Raw genomic sequence first — 21586 nt, 5'->3', positions numbered from 1 at the left:
AAGTAAAGACACTAAATATTCAGCTGTTTCCCGATTAAGCTTGCTGTCTTTGTACAGCAGTTGTTTTTGTTCTATATGCAAACAGAAAGATAAAATGTATGATTTTCCTGCAGTGACCAATGAATAAAAAAATTAGCCCTCGAAATAAATGAATAGGTTTCTGTATCTAACTATTTAAGCTGAATTCAGCAATGTGCTGGTTCAACTGTCCTGTTCTGTTCCAGAACTAGCTCATTCAATGCTAATTTGGGAAGCTCTTCAGTGTGCCTCTTTATAAGGTTGTATGCATATAGTGTTTGCATGCACAGGAATGTTACAATAACATGGATTAATATGGGTATCAGACCACTGTAGTCCTCTGTTCTGGGAGTGGAGGAAGTAGCATAGAAAAAGATGTATTTTGTCTGAGTATCCCCAATGGTACAATTCCATGACTTTTCTTTTGTACTGCCTCTCATATGGCTGAAATGGAGGTGAAGATTGGGGATATTGGTTTATTAAGCATGTCTTATTTGTATTTAATGTAAAGAAGAGATTATTTAATTTATCGTACAATATTTACTAAAGGTAGTGTGCATGTTAGGATTCCAGTTTTTCATTTAAAGAGACTGAGTTTCACATTCTGTGAGAATGATAGATATGTGTGAAATAATTATCAACGCTGCTTAAAAAACAGTACTTAACATGCTTGTAGTTGAATGATACTTTTCTGGCATGTTTCTGACAAGTGATTTTGGGAACAGATTTGCAAATCAATAAATACAATCTGTAGCAAAATGTAATGAGATCCTATAAATGTGTGTGGTATTTATAAAAAGTGGGTTTTTTTTTTTTTCTTTCTTTCCTTCTTGGTGTCTACCAGAAGCCTCAGAATGTTAAGTCAGGAGCAATTAGTTTTGTCCTCACCCACCAGGCAGGTTGTCTTTTAAAGCAATTAAAATCAGAATAAAATTACTTTTGAAGATGCTTTCTAATAGAAGCGATGTCATGAACAGAAGACATCAGTTACGCTTTTTTTTTTATGAAAGAGTCAGCAAACCCACTTAAGGTAAATGAAAGTTGACATAGTACCATTTAAGTATATGAAAGATGCGGTCTAGGGTGTGCGTGTGCCTCAAAGGATGGGTGGGGCAGATATGGAGGTATTAGTACTACGGCATTTTCAGGACTGCGTCATCTGCGCTGTGTGACAAGTGCTAGGTCCCCTCCTCTGGCTTAAATAAAGCCATGTTGTTGTGTAGGGTGGAGTGAGAGAATAGTGAGTCCTCACCAAGGCGGGGAAAAAGCCTCCTCAGTCTTCTCAGTTATAAAGCTTTTACTCTCAACCCATTCATACTGAAAATTGATGAGTAATGGTTGATGAAGCACAAATGGCCCAAACAGAGCTGTTTGTTTGTAGCTCAGAATCTAGGTACTTCACTGTGAGGTTCTGTTCTTACTCATTTCCAGGAATCACATTGCACGATGAACCAGTTGATTGGGCTGCAGCAGGAGATCACGTTAGTCTCACTTTGACCGGCATGGATATCATCAAAATCAAGTGAGCAAAACTGGGTTTCAGTCTAAGTAACGGTTTGTTTTTAATGAAAAGCTTTATAACTATTACACTTAACAATCAGCGGTTTACTTGAAGAATGATGTGGCTACCAGGATATTTAAAACCTAAGTGATGCATATCACCTGGCTTGCATGCACAAACGTTGGAAACATCTGCTACGTGTACAACGGCAGAAGAATACTGTTAGTTTTCGTACTTTGCCCCAATGCTGACACTGGTGACCTTCAAAGCTTTTTTCCTTAGGACTTGTTTTTGTTCATTTTAATTGCTAAATTAAGTAAATCCTTATTGCTAAATAAAACCAAAGATTTTTTTTTTAAGAGCTTATTGAATCATAAATCATTCTAACAAAACACTTCCAAACAATTGCCATTGCGTACCAATAAGTAAATCTGGACAAGTGGAATTGATGGAAACTGTTTACTCAACACATTTAGCTGCTTGTAACATTTGGTTTGGTAAATGTTTTGCTGACCTTTTTTGTCATCCAGTGAGACACAGCAAATCTCTTTGTGTCTATTTCAGCCTATAGGTTTCATGCTAAGCATTAGCCTCAAGCTTTTAGGACAGTGTCAGTTGTTGTTCAGGCCAGACAATTGGATCCATAATTTGTTCAGCTTTTTTTAAGTTCTAGTTGGTCTTCTGACAGCAAGCTTTCAAGCTACTGTTTAAAAAACCCCTTGCATTGATAGTTTTGCAATTTATGCTCTACTTTTAAGGGAAAAGGACAGGCTTTCCTGTATTGCCATTTCTTAACGGGGTGTGATTCTCGGTGGTAAATGGGGGGAGGGAAAGTCTTGTTCTAGTTGATGAATGAAGGCTTGAGTCAATTAGTTACCCTGATGTCATTCATCTTTTGGAGTTATGTTAGATTTGCCGAGAAAAGGTATGAAGTTTTAAGTCCTCTTGATATCGGTGAAATTTGATTACATCTGATGTATATGTTTAATCATCCTGTTTGTTCTCTTCAGTCATATCTTTCTGGGTGGGATTAATTTTCCTTTCATTTTAGATGACTACAACAAGGCACTGTGAAAAAGCTGTGTCTAGTCTACCTTATTGATTCGTAGAGTTTTTTTGGAAATCAGTGCTGCTGAGAGCTTAATTTTTAAGAGCCCTGATCACGATGTTCCTTTATCCACAAATTACTTGAGTTACAGGCAGCAGCACTGCAATTTTGGACACCCTGCAGTATTTTATGCTATTGATCTGGAACAACTAATCTCTGAATGAAAGTCTAATTCTTCAAAGTACCTACGCACAGGAAACAGTGACATTTTTAGAAACTGATTAGCAATGGACGTAATTGTTCACTGAACTAGACAGACCTCTTCATGCATACCCACAAAATACCGTAGACATTATCTAGGAATTAATTTCATTACAGGCTTTAATACTGTTTTCCTGATTTTCACCCCCCGCCCCCCCCCCCAGTTATATTAAAGTGGTATTGTCTTTGCTTTGCTTGTCTTAATCACTGCACTGGAAAAAGAGAAGTATTTACACTTGTATGTTGAGATATGTATAATTTCTTCTGTTGTCCTCTCCTGTAGTGTTGGCTGTGTATTTTGTGATCCGAAGGAACCCATTAAAGTTTGCACTCGTTTCAGAGCTCGGGTTCTCATCTTCAATATTGAGGTTCCAATCACTAAAGGATTTCCTGTAAGTCTCTGTGAAAGTTCCTATGTTCATTACAGGTTGCTCAGGGCTTTTCCTCTCCATCTTTGACCCCCCAAATACAAGAGGCATTTAGCATCCAGGAGTGGTTCTGTCTCTCCGAAGGGAACAGATTCTTCTGTAATCTGAAGAGGATGTAAGGGGCTATTGTGGCTGCTTACGCAAATTCTTATAGCTGAGCCATTTCAGAGAACATGAGTTCCACCGCAGTCAGGCTAGGCTGTCCTTTAGAAAGCTTACGCCTCTTGTAGGAGTATAACAACGCACTTAGTTGTAAGCTACGTATCAAAAATAAATAAAATATCAGTTCATGCTACAGAACTGCACTGAAGTGGCAAAAGCAAAACACATAAGAATGAAAAATGTACTTATGATGAATTAATACATGACCTTTGTGTCATATATGTATGTCTAGGAAAGTTTAGGAACTAGGAATAGTTACTGAATGTGACAGACACTCCTGTGAGAGAAGTTTTATAAGCATTTGTTTAAAAAATCAGTCTTAAAAGAAGTTGATGTTTTCAAGTATTAACACCTAGGATTTCTGATTAGTGTAGAATGTTTAATAACTGAAAAAAAAATATTTTTAGGTGCTTTTACACTATCAAACTGTAAGTGAACCTGCTACTATTAGAAGACTGTTGAGTGTCCTGCACAAAAGCACTGGTGAAGTGACAAAGAAAAAACCTAAGTAAGTGTTTTGGATGGTCAACAATTACTCAAGAGATGGGCTGGCTTTTGATTAATATATGGTATCAAGCAGGTTCTATTATGAAACAATAATGTGTTTATACAAATATGCTTTCATTGTTAAGTTGGTTTCATGTTTAGATTTCAGAGTGCTTTACAGAGTGAAAAACCTTCTGCCCACTTGATAAATGCTGAGCACCTCAGAAGTAAAATGACTTACCTAAGGTCACTTGCAGAATAGGGCTGAATCCTAGATCACCAGCCCTGCACTTAAAGGATTTTTTTTTTTTTTTTTTTGGTCTCCACATAGCATGTAATAGCATGGGATCCTTGCTATAATTCTGGAGATGAGTTACTGTCTAAAATAGACTTGACTAGATAGTGGGTTCGAGAAAAAAGATGTAGACTTCCCATAGAAGTTAAATTATGGGAACATCCCTCTAGTTATTTAAAGTTGTATTTGGGCAGAAATGCTATTAGATATATACGATATGAGAATAATCCTTTTCCAGAAATTGTATGGCTGAAACTGTTGCTGAAAGGTAATGAGAAGAAAAATCATTACTTCTACAGAGCAGTAAATTGGCTCTTTAGTCATTGGGTTTGAAACAAGACTTGATTTTTGATAGACATGAACAAGTAGGTATTAATGAGATAATTAACTTGAAAACAATTTGCTAGACGTTGTGGTGGATGCCCCTCTCTAGAAGTTTTTAAAGAAAACTCTGATGCCTTTTTAAAAGGTATGTTCCAGGGAAATGAGTTTTCAGTCTGATGACTTGGGTTATACTTGAAATCAAGCTAGGTCATTATACTTTTGGCTTTTTAAGTTGATTTTATCCATTTATTCTTTGTTCTCTTTTGCATTTATGCATGCATCTATTTACAACAGTGTTCTCTGCTTATTTACCTGCAGGTTCTTGACTAAAGGACAGAATGCTCTAATAGAACTGCAAACTCAAAGACCTGTTGCTCTAGAGTTGTATAAAGATTTTAAAGAGCTTGGGAGGTTTATGTTACGCTACAGTGGTTCCACTATTGCTGCAGGAGTTGTCACAGAGGTACGGCATTTTTGTGACAGACTTTCTATACTGTAAAGGAATGGTGTTAACTTTCACATAGCATTTAGTTTTTATGGTCAAAACCTGTTTTACACCCTTTGGCCTAAAAAGTTTGTTTATTCTGCTGAAAAAGAGACAGTGCTTCAGCAAGATGTGAGGAAACCTTGCCACAGTTCTGTCAAATTTATTAGGAGCAAAAATTACTCTTTCGAATTTTTGATGTTGTGCATTTTTCCTCCTCTCGAGTTAAATAACCCTTCGCTATTTTAACATATTGAAATCAAATAATCCTTCTGAAATTGAATTGCCTGTATAAATATACTGGAAGTAGTTTATAAATAAGAAGTGTGTGTTGGCCATTTTTACTGTGGCTAGTTTAGGTCCCAGATCTTTTTCTGTTATCGTTAAAGATAATTGTACATTTGATTCTTACCAATGCCTATAGACATTTTCTGTTCCTGTGTGAGTGAGAAGCTGCAAATGCAGTGGGGCTAAATATCTATTTTTTGCCTTCTATTAGGAGCAAAAAAAAAAAAAAAGGATGTTCCCCTATCTGTCACTTTAAAAGAATCTTGCTATGATTTTTGGATTAGAATTTAAGTTCTAACTCTGGACTTGATGGAGAGCAATTTAGTCACTAAGCAAATTCTGATACTGAGACTTAAAGCTGAGTCATTCAATGTCAAAATTTGGAACTAGAGTGTGAGAATTTGTGGCTTCTCCCTGTGTATATAGGAGTGATGTGCTATGTCTGTCAGAGGCTCTGGGCCTTATGGATCTTAAATGCTCTTAACAATCCGTCTGGTCTTAAATAGGATCCAGAATTAGGGCTTTAATCTTGCACCCATTTTTCATTAAGTTTAACTTGAAATGAATGGGGTCCTATTTAGATCTGTGATAACCGATGTTCGTAGAATTGTGGGAATTGCTATTTTAGTACTTGTGATCTTGTTCCCAGAGCATTTCAGAGCAAAAAGATTTATTTTTTTTCACAGCTAACTATATCATGTTGAAAAAAGCTGTGATCATTTTATGTTTAGTACTTCATTTTTCACCATAGAGTTTTTTCCATTTGCTTATATTTTTAGATTAAAGAATGACAGTGGTGCCAGAACTTCCACCATCCAACCAAAATGCAATGAGATATTCAAACTTCTGTTTAAGAATCCAGTTACTTCAGTTGAAGGAACAAGTGCAATTAGTTGAGGAGAAGATGATGATGACAAAAGTTAAATCGTGAGGGGAGCCCTTCATCAGTCTCTCCACTGCAGAACAAGATGCCAACTGACAAAGAACTGCTAATGTTGCACTTCTCGATCTCAAGAATCTCATGTGTTTCTCCATGTGGAATTTAGCCCTTAGAAAGCTTGATGGAAAAACCTTAGAAAGTTGAATTAGAGAAAAAGGTGACGAATCATCATGAAACAAACTCCTTCCAGACATAAATTGTTTACATATTTTCTTTGATTTGCTTTTTTGCTGCACATTAATTCAGTAAAGTAACTTTATTGGTCTAATATATTTTTAGGTTTGAGTTGAATGCATATTCAGGGAAAAAAAAAGAACTATTTGCTTTGGTTTCAGGAGAATGGCATGTAGTATTATCCTGGGATTGTTTTCCCTGTCCCAAAATTTATTTAAAAAAATAAAGCTCCTTTTGCTGTGTAGTGGAAGCAGTGCCAACATTGGCTAACATTATTTTTTAAACTGTAAGAATAATAAAATGACTTTGTCTGAGCATAATTTTTGTCTCCTTCATCTTTTGATATTTAAACACATCTAAATTGTGTTAAATCATTCTTTACTTTCCATAACTCAGAAGTTTCAGAGTAAAGTCATGAATTAAAATGCGAAACTGGCATGCGACTTGTCCTTCTGTGGAAATAACTTCAGTTTTACTTACGTTACTCAACGCAGCTACTGCACATAGACATCTCGCTCATCCAGACTTAGTGCTCTTTTGAACAAAAGCTGGCAGTTTAATCTTGGGATGTATGCTAGTATCAGATTGTTGTGCTTACTCAAGCCTGTAACTCCTTCCTGCTTTTCGCTAGGGTGGGTGAAACCTCCTAACTGAAAAGGAGGTGGTCCTTTTGCCACCTCCAGCATAAGGTCAGGACACCTACTTTACTACAGCTTGGAAGAATTATTTTTTTTTTTCAATAGGAAGTGTGAGAGGACGGACCTCAGATATTTCAGGACGTGTACGTTAGTGCAGGGTGTAGACAACTCTACTTTGTTAGTTGTGTGGGGAAGCAACTAAAGTACTCCCTCCAGAACGTCAGTTGCTGAGGTTAATTGAAGTAAAGCTGCCCTGTGTAGTGAAGAACACAAAAAGCCCATGATCGTTATTTAGTTCAAACTCGTGTATGGTCCATACCTACTCCTTCCACATGCATTTTTTGGTAGGTAACTTATTTTGCACACATGCTTTAGCTCACAATTCAATAGATATCTGCACTTGACCACAGAGATATAAATTGTACTGTTGACTGCATGCACAGTTGCAGAAGTATCAGCAATGCTTTATGTGGAAATGAGTTTTGTAAAATCTTAAGAATCTGAAATATCTGAAAACTGTTATTGCCTAAACTGAAGCTTATGAATTTGTCTTTTTATAGTCCAGAAATTGTATTTAAATATGTACCAGTTTCAGCATGACAGCTGTGAAGGTTTCAGTGCACTTCTTGGATTCCAGAAATTTGTACTGCCAAACTCCTGCATTGAACCTGTCCCACCTGAACTTGCCTTTGTCGTAGTTCAGCCCCGATCGGACCAGACTACGCAGTCTCTCTCTCACTCCCCCCACCCTCCGAGAGAATAGTGGGAGATGATATAAGAAAAACGGCTCAAGGTTTGAGATAAGGACGGGGAGAAATCCTTAAAGTTACCATCACGGGCAAAACAGACTCGACTTGGGGAAAACTATTCATTTATTTCTAAAATTAGCAGGAGAATGAGACAGGGAACAAGATAACCTCCCCCCACCCCTCCCTCTTCCCGGGCTTAACATTATCTCTACTACCTTCCCCTCCCGAGCGGCACGGGGTGGGAAAAGGGAATGGGGGTCGTGGTCAGTTCATCACGCGTTGTTTTTACGCTGCTGTATCATCGTCGGGGGAAGAACTCCTCGCATTCCTCCTCTGCTCCAGCGTGGGGTCCCTCCCACGGGCCACAGTCCTTCGTGAAACTGCTCCGGCGTGGGTCATCTCTTCCACGGGGTGCAGTCCCTCTAGAACAGCTGTCCCAGCGGGCCCTCCACGGGCCACAGCCTCCTTCAGGCCTCCACCTGCTCCGGCGTGGGGTCCTCCACGGGCTGCAGGTGGATCTCTGTCCCTCCGTGGACCTCCATGGGCTGCAGGGGGACAACCCGCTCCACCATGGTCTTCACCACGAGTTGCAGAGGAATCTTGGCCAGAAGCCGTATTACTCCTCCCCCTCCTTCTTCACTGACCTTGGCGTCTGCAGCCGTTCCTCACAACAGGCTGGCAGACGCCTCTCAGGATCCTTTTTACATCTTATTCACTTCTCATCTCCTCTCTACTTCTTGCAGCCAGGCCGGGCCGAGTTGGGCCCAGTCGGCTGCCCGGCGGGAGGCCAGAGGGTGAGGCCTGCAAGGCCCATGAGGCCTGCGCCTCCCCCTCTCTGCCTCCGCTCAGCTGCGTCACATCTTCTCCTCCTCTTTTTCCTGTTTTCCCCTACTTAAATACGTTATCGCAGAGGCGTTATTACGGGACATTCTGCTACCAATTGGCTCGGCCTTGGCCAGCAGCAGGTCTGCCCTAGGCCCAGCCGAGTCCACTGAACAAAGGGGAGCGACTTCTAGCAGTTTCCTACAGAAGCTACCACCTTAGGCTCCCCCTCACTAACAAAACCAGAACAGCCTTCAAACCTTGAAAATGTTTAGGTTGCTTTTTGCTCAGGGGACAGCTGAAGCACAATGGGAAGAAGAATGTGTCTTCAGTTTTAAGACTTCGGTGAATTCCTTGCTGTTTGCGGACAAGGAAGTGGATACGGCATGAATCTCTGATAACCCTTCTTACACGGTTGCATTAAATTTTGAGACTCAGTATTCTGTGACCACAGAAAAGCTACTTGCATACTTTCCCAGTTTGTAGCTTGGGAGAGCCAGAGGTATTACCTAATCCAGTTTCGGCATGACTGCACTGCCTTTCAGCACTGATTTGAACTCTGCCCAGAGGCACCAGTTGGTTGGTCTGTTGTTGTACAACAAAAACATATCACCTTTATTGGATCAAAATGTGTTTGCATGTTGATCCACAATAAACTAGATGGCTTGGCAATGGTCTAGGGTGCAAAAACTTTCTAAACTGCTGATTGAGATATTCACAATCTCCTGGTGACAACATACTGCTCTCCAATCTGGATGTAGTGTTTGGAGTATCTGGAGCGCAAGGAGGTGGCATGCACTCTTAGACCAATATGATAATCTAAGCATTTCCTCTTGGAGAAAAATGTCTTTTGCATAGCTCTTACTGGGCAGTTCGAGTTCTTGGGAAGTTAAAGAAAGGCCTAATTATATGAAACAGGCTGCTTCTGTACAGTTAGGTGGCTTCCACTGGAATATCTATGGAAGGGAAAGCATGAAAGCTGATGTCTTGCTTCTTTTTTTAAAAACTATATTTCTGACAACATAAAATAGTATGCCAAGTAGGATTGTGCTTCTTAACTGTTTTGAATCGAAGGGCTGCTAAGCTGCACTTGTATTGTTTGATATCTGGGGATATTTTGGGAAAAAAAGTGTTTATGTTTAAAATCTTTTGTCAGAAGCGCTGTTTTTGGAGTTACAAGGAAAAGTATTGATGATGACAAAGCAGTGAACGTGAGCTGCAGACATGCTAGTCCAAATGTCTTTTGTGCCTGCTGATGGTGAGGAGCAGGTTCCTGGCTAGGTGTTTGGGTCTCAAATAATTTTGTATATTTGTCGCAAAATGTCCTCAGGCTGTACCTCAAAAAACTGGTATGGGGAGAAAATGCCTTGTCAAACTATTCTTTTTCTGCCTTCTTCAGTATTTTATTTCCCGTAGACAGAGTTGTTGTTTTCTAACAACTAAGCTGATCCTCCTCCCTGATTCAACTCCTAGAAAAGAACCAAGTGCACAGAAACAGTATTTTTTTTTTTTCCCCCTTTCCTCTTTTTTTCTGTTTTTGCCAGGGTTCGTTCCCACTCACGAGCAAGCGGTGCAGGGAAGACAGAGAGAGAGGGGGAGGAGTTCAGGCTCACTGTGCAAATACGTACAGACCTACTAATCTAAATTGATGCCTCGTAGCAAAAAAAACTCTCAGATGAAGCAAGTGGCTAATGATGGCTCACTCAAAGGCTCTCTTAGTGCTTGAAAACTTTATAGGTGGCAAATTTGTTCCTTCTTCCTCCTATATAGACTCTTATAATCCATCCACTGGAGATGTCTATTGCAGGGTGCCAGACAGTGGCAAAGAAGAGGTGAGTACGATCCAAATGCACAAAGAAGTAAAAAAGTTAAGTGCACATAACGTTAATATTTTGAGTAGGAGGGGCTGAAGGTGAGAGAACAGAAAAACACTGAAGACTTCAATACTTAAATGAGTGAGTTATTGATTGTATTTTAGCTCTGTGTAATCTGTTGCTGCGGCAGCGAATACAGCTTTTTTTTTTTTTTTTTTTTTTACATTTTGCTGTTAGAAAATTACAGGCTGGATTCTAGGCTGGTATAAATCAACAAAGCTTTTAATAATTTCAGTGGAGCTCCTTCAGCTCACGTGGGAGATGTCTTGTGCATAAGTTAGCAATAATGCTCAGACTGGCTGTAAGTATAAAGAATCTGTAAGAGAGAAAGGGGTTTATTGATCTTGTCTGTAAATAAACTTATATTTCCTGGTACCTTGTACATGTTCAAGTGTGGATGGGCAATGTGACGTTCATCTACGGAGCTGCAGCATCTATTGATGCTGCTTTATAAGGGACCTACAAGTGTGTGTCCAACATGGTGTTTCAGATTTACTGAACAGAGAAATGACTGGAAAAGGTTGGATACCACAAAAGGCTTGGAAAATATTGATAAGTAGTGTACAGTTTTCAAAACATTTTTTAAAACAAACTACTACTGTGTGTAGCTGTCCCCTTCACTTGCATTTCAGTCCTGTTGACAGCTTTTCTCTTTGCTTCTTTCAGCAGAAACCTTTGCACTGTAATTTCAACTGGGTAAATATTTGCTAGATGCTGATGGCCAAGGGTTAAAGAGTAACAGGTTGAGTTTGCTAGAATACATCTCTGTAAGTTCACCCTAATTATGCCTGAAAAGACCTCTTTGATGTGCAGGTGCAAATCTTACTATTCATTCATTTGCAAAATCATTAAAACAGAACAGCTTAACAAAAGTAGGCTTCCAGCCATTCTGGAGATACAGTTCAAATATACTAAAGAGCACTGACTTCTCTTAACAGCTTTCTAAGTTAGTGGCTGTCTGTAGCAGCGGGAACGCAGTTTAAACACTTTTAAAGTCCAGGAGTGTTTTAGACCTGCCTTTAGACAGCTGTAAGAAGGTCTGGCCCTGCAGAGCTGGCATCCACTGGTGACTGATGGAATGTGCTGCAGGGGAAAATGCAATCGCATATTACTTAGAGGGTATCCAGAGATACCAAAATAAGCATCTAGACCCAGGTTCAACAAAGAACTTGAGATGCTGGTTTCTAGCAAGCTTCAATGCCTGATTGGATGTTTCTTGGTTAATTTGAGTGGAAGATTAGAAGGCAGAATGGAGACAGACAGTGAATCTGTTACTGACCCTGGAATTTAACACCAGGTCAGCTGCGATGGCTGTTTCTGCCCAAAACACTGAATGTTTTTTTTCAAGGGTTAATTTGTCCCCCAGCTAGATATCTTAAATTCCAAATAGCAGCACCAAAGCAAGCTGAACAGGTGCCCTATATCTCCAAAAGACAGGCTGGTGAAGGCTAATTAGTCCTGGTAAATACCTCCTTAAAAAAAAAAAATCTCTCTTTAAAGAACGTTGCTGCTGTTCATCATCCCCCGGGAAAGCAAATGTCATGTCCTGAGGGCAGTTTTGGGTATTTTGGTGTCAACCTTTTATGACAGACCTGGATTGTGTGTTCTTTCTCTGTGTCTACCTTGTGCAGAAGAAGAAAGCAGAAGGAAACGTTTCAGACACACGAGTTCATAGTTGAATTCTTACGTGTGTTTTCTTTGTGACTTGACTGTCTTTACTGCTTTTTGCTAGTCAAACTAAGTAGCTGTTTAACCTTTGTATGCTCTTTGACTTCTTCTGTACAAATCTCTCTCCTTTTTTTCCTCTTGCTCTTTTTTTTTTTTTTCCAGATCAATCTACTGCCACTTCATTCCTTCTTTTTGCTAATCTTCTCTTCTGCTGCCTATGAAAATGCAACATTTTCCTCCTTCCTCTTAAACCCACTGGAAGGTTAAAAACACAGATAGCCTTAACTTCACACCAGCCCTCTCCTGAAGCCGGCAGCACCTGGTGGAAAAGGCCACAGAGGAGAGAAGAGATGAGAAGCAGCACCACAATGGCACCTAATGACAGAAGGGTGGAAGAACAACTTAATTAGTAAAGGTGGCATAGTTTCACAGAGGGTGAACCTTTTCAGCAGGGCAGCATGGCGTCTGCACCTGGCTGGCTCAGGAAGCTGCAGTTCCCCTTTCCCAGGCCGGCTTTGACCCTGCTCCGGTGGTGGGGTGGCTGCCTGCCGCCTGTGGCCCCTGCACCAGTAGGCTGTCGAACTGCAGTCAAAAGAGTATAGTTTACCTTTCTGAGCTTGGCCGGTGATCCATGTGAGCTGGTGTGAGCTGGTTTTTTTTCCCACCTTGGCCTCCATACCAGTATCATTCTGGCCCTCAAACTCTGATCCTTATTTTTAGGGAGGCTGTAAATTCTGATGTGCATGGAGGGGAAGGTTTTTTTTCACCCACTTGAACTTTTGTGCCATGGTTAGTAAAACCTCATTGGAATTTCTACAAATTATTTTGTGATTGTTTTTATAACACCCATCACAATCTGAAGGAACAAATTTGAAACTCAGTTTTGTGGAATTGTTGGAAAGGAGCCTTTGGTGACTGCACGGGAACCAGCAATATGGCGACAGTAGGAGAGGTCAGGATGATCTGATTAATAGTACATCAGCACTCTTCTACTTATTGACTTTGGCAGATTTCCAAAAGTTGAAGAAATTTATGAGCAAAACTTATGGGAAACTAGCTATGAAAGCTTTGGCCAAAAGCCTACTTTGATGTGTATATTAGACATTGCAAGCAATATAGAAGTGATACACAGGAAGGAAAAATTGAGAAATAGGGCAGTTAATTAAAATATGGAAGGATGTTGGTAACCATCTTCAGTAATCTGAGAGGCTGGTAAACATCAAGAAGGAACTACTTATAAATCAATAGATGCAGGTAACTTCTATTTAAGAGCCCAGAGGAAATGATTGATGGGAGAGAAAGTTTTCTGGTGAATTTTAATCCTTTGAAGCCTAATCTGCTTCAGAAAAGTGCTGGTAGTCTGCCACTATTCAGAAAGGTCAGACTGAAGGACCATGCAGCAGTTATGTACATCTCGGGCAAAATACTGGCAAGATTGGTATACATCTATATAAATGCATATAATAATCTTTCATATCTGTAGAATTCATTAGATATCTGATGAGAGAACTGACTAAGCCTCAAGAGTTTAGAAAGGAGCTAATTTTTAATTTCTTTTTTGCTCTGAGGGTGTTAATTAGTTTCTAGCTGTGATCAGGTAAGATTAAAAATTTTCTCTGACTGTCTATTCGGTAAATATATTCTTGGTCCTTGTTTGAACTAGCCAGGGGAAAGGGAAGAGAAAGTCAAAGGCTAGCAGGGCATACAGTGTGTTCCTTTCCCAACCCCCTACTTTCATCGTTGCCCAGTGTGGCTGACGTCCCACGTTGCAAGTACTGTGGACGTTTAGACTGAGGCTGCACTTGCTCTGGGCGATTCTTGCACTTTCCCCCATGAGAAAGAAGATTCTGCATGGGTTTGGCCAGCAGCACTTGCTGGTGCCAGTTGTCCAGTCCAGCATTTCCTCTAGGCCTAGAGACTTGCCCACAAGTTGCTGGAATTTAGAGAAAAGCAAGAGTTACAGGGACAGTTTCTTTTCTAGATACTCAATTTCAATGATATTTCTTGAGTTATGAGAAGATGAAAATGGAAAAACTATCAATAGTCACAACTCTGAAGAGATACAATCTTCCCAGCAATGTGATCTGGATTATTAACCTCTCAAATGTGAATTCATCTGCTGATTGTTTGATAGTCTTTCTAAGGCCTTTCATTAACATTCACCATCCCTCTTTTGCTTTTTTAGGTGGAAGCTGCTGTCAAAGCTGCCAAAGTTGCCTTCCCAATTTGGTCCTCAAAAAGTCCGTTGGAAAGATCTCAGATCCTGAACAAATTGGCAGACCTGATTGAACATGACCTGGAAGCATTTGCACAAGCAGAGTCAAAGGATCAGGGTAAAAATTGGAACTGTTGATCTCCAACATAGTGTGTCTTGCTGAATACTGAAGTGGAGGGTATGGTCCAAATTTTTAGTATGATATAAACTGTTGGAGCATATTGGAGTTGATGTGCATGAACTTTGCAGAATTTGCTGATTTTTGGATTCCTAGGGCATTCTTGCTTTTCAGAATTGCTGACTTTGACTTCAGTGGTTAGATATTTGGAGTGCAATACTACAGGGGAGTTGTTGTCCTTGACTGTGGTTGCACTGTGCCAGGGACTACTTGGGTGCAGGACAAAAGACATTTCCCAAAAAAATGTACTTTCAGAGCAGAGTTTAAAGCACTGTTTCTGCCCATGGTAACACAGCAGTGTGCTTGTTTATGTTTCAGGAAAAACCGTTACATTTGCTAGAACAGTGGACATCCCTCGGGCCGTGTACAACTTCCGATTCTTTGCCTCTTCCATTCTTCATCACACGACAGAGTGCACTGAGATGGCAGCCATGGGCTGCATGCATTACACCTCGAGGACACCTGTGGGAGTTGGTATGATGTTCCTGGATATGGGGGGGTGTGTGTGGGGGGGGTGTGGGTGTGTGGGAGGAAGATTTCTCCAAAGCTAACATTTATTGTCTCTGAATCATGGTGCTAACCACAACCTGTCTGCTAAAGCATAAGCAACTTTATGTAAAATCTGTTGTGCTGCTTCATGGTAAAAAGAATGCTTACATGCCTTAAAAAGCACCTGTTCTGACCTGGTAGCTCTCGCCCTCAAAATATCTCTTGTGTTTTGTACGTGTGTGTCTGTGTGGGTAAGTAGTATTACTGCTGCGGATCAGTGAGGGCTTTGGAAGCATTGAGTTGCTGCTCCTGCTGGGAGTGCTGGATCCTCCTCGCCTTGGAGGGAGCAGTAGCAGCTTGCAAGGTGACACTGCAGCCTGTGACTGGAATGTGCACAGGTGGACTAAATCGTTTTAGCTGGGGAATTGCTGAACTGAGCCACTAGGTGCTGCTGATTCTCCAGAAATAAAGTGGCTGTGCTGAGCTGATGAGTAAGGGAGCTGTAATGATTCCATTATTAGGGGGTTTATCTAAATATATATAAACTTCCACATTCACACCTGAATTATTTAAAAAATAAAATGGGCTAACCTAGAAGTCCTATTTAAAGGGTTGGTTTTTTTTTGTGAGCAGTGGAGAACATGAGTACTTCTGGTAAAATTGCTTATAAGGAAAATTCATTCACTGTATCTGCCCCATCAAACAGCAAGAAATCTTGTGGCTTTTGTGAGCAATCACACCTAACAATTACAGATGGTTTTTCACTATTTCCTATAAATGTGTAAAGTGAAAGTATTACTAAAGGCAATTACTGAAAAAAATTCTAGTCATTCAGCAATTGGTGGAAGCAGCATTTTTCCTGATAAACTTTGACACATGTAAGTTAGGCTAAAATTTATCAGGAAAAATATGTTCTGTGTGTTATGCATACTCTTCTTTTGTATTAAACTTGGCACACAGCGGGGTGGAAGCTCTAAAGAGCAAGAGAAAGTAAGAGTGATCTGAGCTAAGACGCTAACACCCATTACCTTAATTTGCTGTCGACTAACACAGAATGTTGCCAGAGACCAGCTGATGTACGTAGTTTTTATGGCTAACTTTGTATTAAGGTCCCTAGAAAACACTAAAAAGCTGCTGAAAATATAAGATTCTGCCCTGAAGAAGGAGTAAAACTTATTCCGAGGGTTTGACTGGTCACCTTTAAGATCATTGGCACAAATCTTTTAAAATTATCTGCCTCTGAGACATGTTCCTAGCTGAAAATTTGTTGTACAATTGTCTGGAAATAAAAGCCATGCCCAAATTCCCTTCATAAATCTGTATTGGTGTATAGCTGTATAGCTTGAGGTTAGAGAATTGAGTTTTGCCTCCCAGCAGACTGAACTCCTGTCTTTTGTTGTTTTGCTTTGTAGCTGGCTTAATCAGTCCCTGGAATTTGCCACTGTATTTGTTGACCTGGAAAATAGCTCCTGCCATTGCATGTGGAAATACTGTGGTTGCCAAGCCAAGTGAGATGACATCTGTCACAGCTTGGATGATGTGCAAGCTCTTGGAGAAAGCAGGTAAATCCCGTAGCATCCTAGAGAGAGGGAACGAGGTGGGAATGCTTGCCTGTGCAACCATTTTTTAGTTGCAGAAATCAGAAAGTGCTCAAAGAATTTGGGAAAGACTGTTCGCTGTAGCTGAATGGTGCACTGGAGAACAAAAAGCTCTCCCTGTCTTTATACTGTCCCATCTCCCCACTCCAGCTTATTGCCCAGTTTTTTTTTTCCACTATCTTCTCATGAGAAGTCTTTCATGCTTCCTTTTCCCATCCTGCACTCCAGTTGAGAGTGTACTAAGTCTGTGGTGCCAGCAGAGGAAACGTGAGGGCCTAAGAGAGTGAGAACCGGCTCTCAATGCCTGTGTTGTGGCTGTATTTGCTGCCCTATTAAGAAAAACTGTGAGAACAGCTGCTTCTTCCCTAAATGACTGAAAACTGAGTCTCTCATGATGGATGGCAGGCAAGCTTGACTGATCAGTAGAATTGGTCTTATATTTTAACCCATTTTCCCCAGAGTTATTAAACATCATGCATTTCAGCTACTACGTAAATTAGGAGTCAGTCTCTGGCACCCTAGAGCTACTGGTAATTTTCTAACTTCAGAGACAAAACACAGTGAAGTTAAACCCACAGAGCAAAGGAAAGGGTATGATGCCTGTGTGCCTTTATTTCCATCAGGAGTACCCCACGGGGTGGTGAACGTGGTGTTTGGAACGGGTGCCAGGGCGGGAGAAGCCCTCGTCTGCCATCCCGATGTGCCTCTGATCTCCTTCACGGGAAGCACGCTGACGGCTCAGCGGATCATGGAGAAAAGTGCTCCACACTGCAAAAGGCTTTCGCTGGAACTGGGAGGCAAAAACCCTGCAATTGTCTTTGACGATGCCGACTTGCTCCAGTGCATCCCCACGACCCTGAGGTCCAGCTTTGCCAACCAGGTGTCTGTAGCCTATTACCCCTGTTTGCAGTGGGAGACGTGCGTGTGTCTGAGAGCATGTGTGTATGCGTGTGCGTGCAAGTACCTTTGGATACAAATCCTAAATTGTCAAGGTCTGTTTCAAGATTCTTTGTTATACGCAAACTGTAAATAGAAAAATATGAAAAAAAAAATCATTATTCCTCAAGCAGAGCAACAAAATAATAAAGGGCTCTTCCTAGAACCTTCAGATTTCTCCATCAGAAAATAACAAGATGTCATTATCCCTCTCAAAATAGATACACGGCTTATCCTTCCAGAAAGCAGCTGTTTTAGATCCCACCCTGCAAGTAAGTGGAAGCTTGCTGATTTGCTGTAATTAAATTAGGAGACTCCCCCCGCAATTCTATCAACATTCCTCTTCCTCCCTCATCACCACCCTCAGGAAAGATCACCAAATCCATAAAACTGTATCAGGGCAAATGTTGAGAAAAATAGCTTGGTATCAGAAAGGGATTATCAGGAAATGAAGACTGAGATCATTCAGAATTGGAAATCACGTTTCCTATGAAAAATGTTGAAGAAGATAACATGTAATCAATCAAAAATCAGATTTATTTGCATTGGTAAGTTACTGTACAATCCTGTTATTGCTGGTTTATCTTTTTCTCCTTTTTTTCCTTTATAATGCGGGGAAAAAAAATCCCACTTGGCAGTGTTGGTGAATGTAGTTTGCACTCCTGAGGATCCAGGAACACAAGTGTCATTCCAGGATGTGACTCTTAGTACTCATCAATAGTACAATGTAATATGAAGTAATATTGTTGTTTTTCTTGTTTGTTTCTTTCTGGCAGGGTGAGATCTGCCTCTGCACCTCCAGGATCTTTGTTCAGAGAGGCATATACAGTGAGTTTTTGAAGAGGTTTGTGGCAGAGGCTAAGAAGTGGAAGGTTGGGAACCCCTCAGATCCTACAGTCGACGTGGGAGCACTAATAAGTAAAGAGCATCTAGAAAAGGTGATGTTGCATGGATTTTACATTATCTCATCGCATCTTTTGGAGGGCTATGAAATGTGATTTCAGAGGTGTATGGAAAGGACCATGTCTTCTCCAAGATTAGCTCTCAGGGATGATGATTCAAAGCCATCATAAGGTATCTTTTTTATAAGGTGCCTGTGGCCTGAGATCACGTGATTACTCCAGAAAAATCAACTCCATGGGGAAAATAATTTTAAATGATGAAAAATATTTTTTTCCCATTTGAAGTGAAATAATTCAAAATGTGTAAATCTATATCCTGAATTTATACTAACCAATCTTAGTCTTCAGCAACATTTTAATGGATTTTAATATTGCATTTGCTGAGATCATTTATTTGCCTAATAAGGGAAAAGTTTTATTTTTATGTCACTCTGGCAAATTGAGTACAAGACACAGTTTCCTAGGACTGCTTGCACTGATTTGGAATTGTGTATGTGTAGAGGGAAGCTGGGATGGTGCACAGTTAAACATAGTCTGCTTTATTGTCTTATATGAAACGAACTTTTATAGAATCAGACCTAGTTCAGGAGAGCAGTTGCTCACATCCCAGAACTATCTGACATAATCAGCATAGGCAAGAAGCAGACCGAAAACTGCAGAGTAAGAGAGAAAGCCAGACCTGTGTCATGCTTCCTGATGCCTCAGCAGGTTCTCCAGGGGTGTTCAGAAGTAGAGCAGCAGAAATGCCCACTCCCCGAGGTCCTCGGTCTGTGGCACCACAGAGGACTTAGGAGTCTAACCTACCAAGGTGGTTAAAGAAGAAAAAGAGAAAGAAGCCTGGAGGTATCTCTGTGGTGTTTTTATAGGGAGGGAAACCAGGCGATGATTTCAGGACAGCAGAAGCAGATTAATATTGTGTCCTGTGTGTTCAAGGTAGCATGTGATAGCAGCAGCCATGGAAACAGCTTTAATTATTTATTGATGGGATTTTCTATAGCATTCATGTCTTCATCATCCTAGTGGCATGTAAACATTTAACAAGCCTGCCTGTGAGGTAGAAAAATATTACTGATCCCTTTGAGTAAGTGAGCGAACCGTGACATGGGATACGTGGTAAACCACCCAAGCTCCTGGAAGAAGGGAGGGAGGCTCTGGGACCACTTGTGTTTTCACCAGGAGCCCTGTGCTTTTGAGAATGCTTAGTGAGAAGGGCCAGTGCTGTTGCCTGCTAGACTAATGAGTGTTTAGAGAGAGAGAAAGTGTGTTTTACAGCAAGAAATACCCAGCTAGAGAATGACCTTTGTTGTTAGGAGGGAAGTAAAGGCAGCGTGATCCAGTTGGAGATATTCAGAGGTTACTGTTGGTGTGCCCAGACTGGAGAGGTGGACCTTCAGGATTTGGTGTCCTTTAGCAGTGATGTTTTCCTGCTGCTTCCCCAGGTAAGGAGCTATGTGAAGAAAGCCCAGGCTGAAGGAGCCAGAGTCTTCTGCGGAGAGGGAGTGGATTCCTTGGCTCTCCCAACTGGCAACCAGAAAGGCTATTTCATGTTGCCCACAGTTATTGCCGAGGTCAAGGATGAATCTTGTTGCATGCAAGAAGAGATCTTTGGTCCTGTGACATGTGTGGTAGCATTTGACACAGAAGAAGAAGTGATTGAAAGAGCCAACAGTGTGAAATATGGCTTGGCAGCCACTGTGTGGTCCAGCAATGTGGGACGTGTTCATCGGGTGGCACAAAGACTGCAGGCTGGATTGGTATGGACCAACTGCTGGCTTGTTAGAGATCTGAACTTGCCCTTTGGTGGGATGAAAGCCTCAGGCATAGGAAGGGAGGGAGCAAAGGATTCCTACGAGTTCTTCACTGAGGTCAAAACCATCACAATAAAGCACTGACGTATGTCAATGGAAGTATTTTAGGGTAAAATAAATGACAATAATTTGTGTTACCATAAATGGCTTTCTGGAACACAGGCTGCTATTGTGGCCATATTTTTCTTGAACTTTGGTCAAGTAATATCAATGACAGCTGAAAACAGTCATCCCAAATGCTAATGTTGAATTCAGCCTTTCATGTTAAATGAGAAGATCAGTGCAGACTCCACAATTAACCCAGCCCAAGCCAGAGGACTTGCTTATCTTATGGATCGTAAAGTTTTTTGAGTATTCCTGTCTCAAAACTTTTTCCCCTTAAGGCAGATTGGAGAAAGGAAGATATATGACTGTACCTGTGGTTGGTGAATTACCTTGAGGGACAAAGTGGCAAGCATGTTGTGAGGCTGATACTGTAATGGGAATCAGCCCATTTCCACTATAAGCAGTACGTTCCACGTACCAATCCTTACTGCACTTCACCGATATCAGAGAAGGACTAATGCTACAGCACACTGAACGCCTAAGGCAGTGCCTTTCATCTGTTAAGTGGTATTGAACCATGGGGTCCTGAAATTCTCATGATACATGGAGACAATAAATGTTTTAATTATAACCTGTTTCATGGTACGCAGCTGAATCATCCTAAGACTTGTTCTCTGACTATTTTGAAATTACAGCCTTTTGTCACTTCTAGACCTCAGTGATGGTGTTTTTCACATCCCTTCACAAAGACTTGGCTACATCTTCATTAATAAAGACTGGAAGTGTCTCTTAAGAGAACTAACTGTTGGAAATGTTTGTCACCAAAATGAAAACCCCTGGCAACTTTTCCTTATTCATTTACAGAGATTTTTTTTTAATCAGGTGTTTCACAAACTTGTTCACATTCCACAAAACGAGAAATAAAGTTGGATACACATTTCCTTGCTCCCCGCCATTCCCTGCACCTTAAGATGGCTATGTTGCTATTGAATTTTTACAGCAGCCCTTCATGATGTGTTTTTCAAGTTTTGAGCTGAATTTCACAGTAAACAAAGCTGCATGGAGCTTCATAAATGCTTGTATTCTGAGAAGAGCTGTTGAGTCACTAGGATGTTTTTTTCAGGGCTGTTGGGTAAAGAAAAGGCACCTGTAAAATACAAAAAGACTGATGAAAAATGATTACTGATGAGACGTGAAAGAATGCAGTAGCAAATTGCTCTGCTGCTGCTCTGCACACTGAAAAGAAAATACAGAG

At 40.7% G+C, this 21586-nt stretch overlaps 2 protein-coding genes across 3 annotated transcripts in view; both read left to right on the top strand.

Annotated features, from left to right (window-relative positions):
• HBS1L (HBS1 like translational GTPase) overlaps window positions 1–6727 on the top strand; it is a 60984-nt gene extending 54257 nt beyond the window's left edge. For both annotated transcript variants that reach the window (XM_086743447.1, XM_086743446.1), the window contains exons 14-18: window positions 1450–1540; window positions 3112–3220; window positions 3826–3926; window positions 4842–4986; window positions 6075–6727. In XM_086743447.1, the coding sequence (XP_086599573.1) occupies window positions 1450–1540; window positions 3112–3220; window positions 3826–3926; window positions 4842–4986; window positions 6075–6086 (458 nt within the window). In that variant the 3' untranslated portion in view covers window positions 6087–6727. The remainder of the gene's footprint in view (window positions 1–1449; window positions 1541–3111; window positions 3221–3825; window positions 3927–4841; window positions 4987–6074) is intronic.
• A 3582-nt stretch (window positions 6728–10309) lies between these two features.
• Window positions 10310–21129, top strand: ALDH8A1 (aldehyde dehydrogenase 8 family member A1). Its single transcript, XM_010116991.2, has 7 exons — window positions 10310–10450; window positions 14346–14493; window positions 14872–15027; window positions 16455–16604; window positions 17264–17520; window positions 18353–18514; window positions 19918–21129. The coding sequence occupies exons 1-7, from the start codon at window positions 10310–10312 to the stop codon at window positions 20368–20370; spliced, it is 1467 nt and encodes a 488-aa protein (XP_010115293.2). The 3' UTR covers window positions 20371–21129.
• The last annotated feature ends 457 nt before the right edge of the window (window positions 21130–21586 follow it).

The sequence above is a fragment of the Chlamydotis macqueenii genome, chromosome 3 (genome assembly GCF_036417535.1).
Source record: "Chlamydotis macqueenii isolate bChlMac1 chromosome 3, bChlMac1.mat, whole genome shotgun sequence".
NCBI classification, from domain to species: domain Eukaryota; kingdom Metazoa; phylum Chordata; class Aves; order Otidiformes; family Otididae; genus Chlamydotis; species Chlamydotis macqueenii.
Note: the sequence above shows the minus strand (reverse complement) of the source record. Positions and strands in the feature narration are given on the sequence as shown.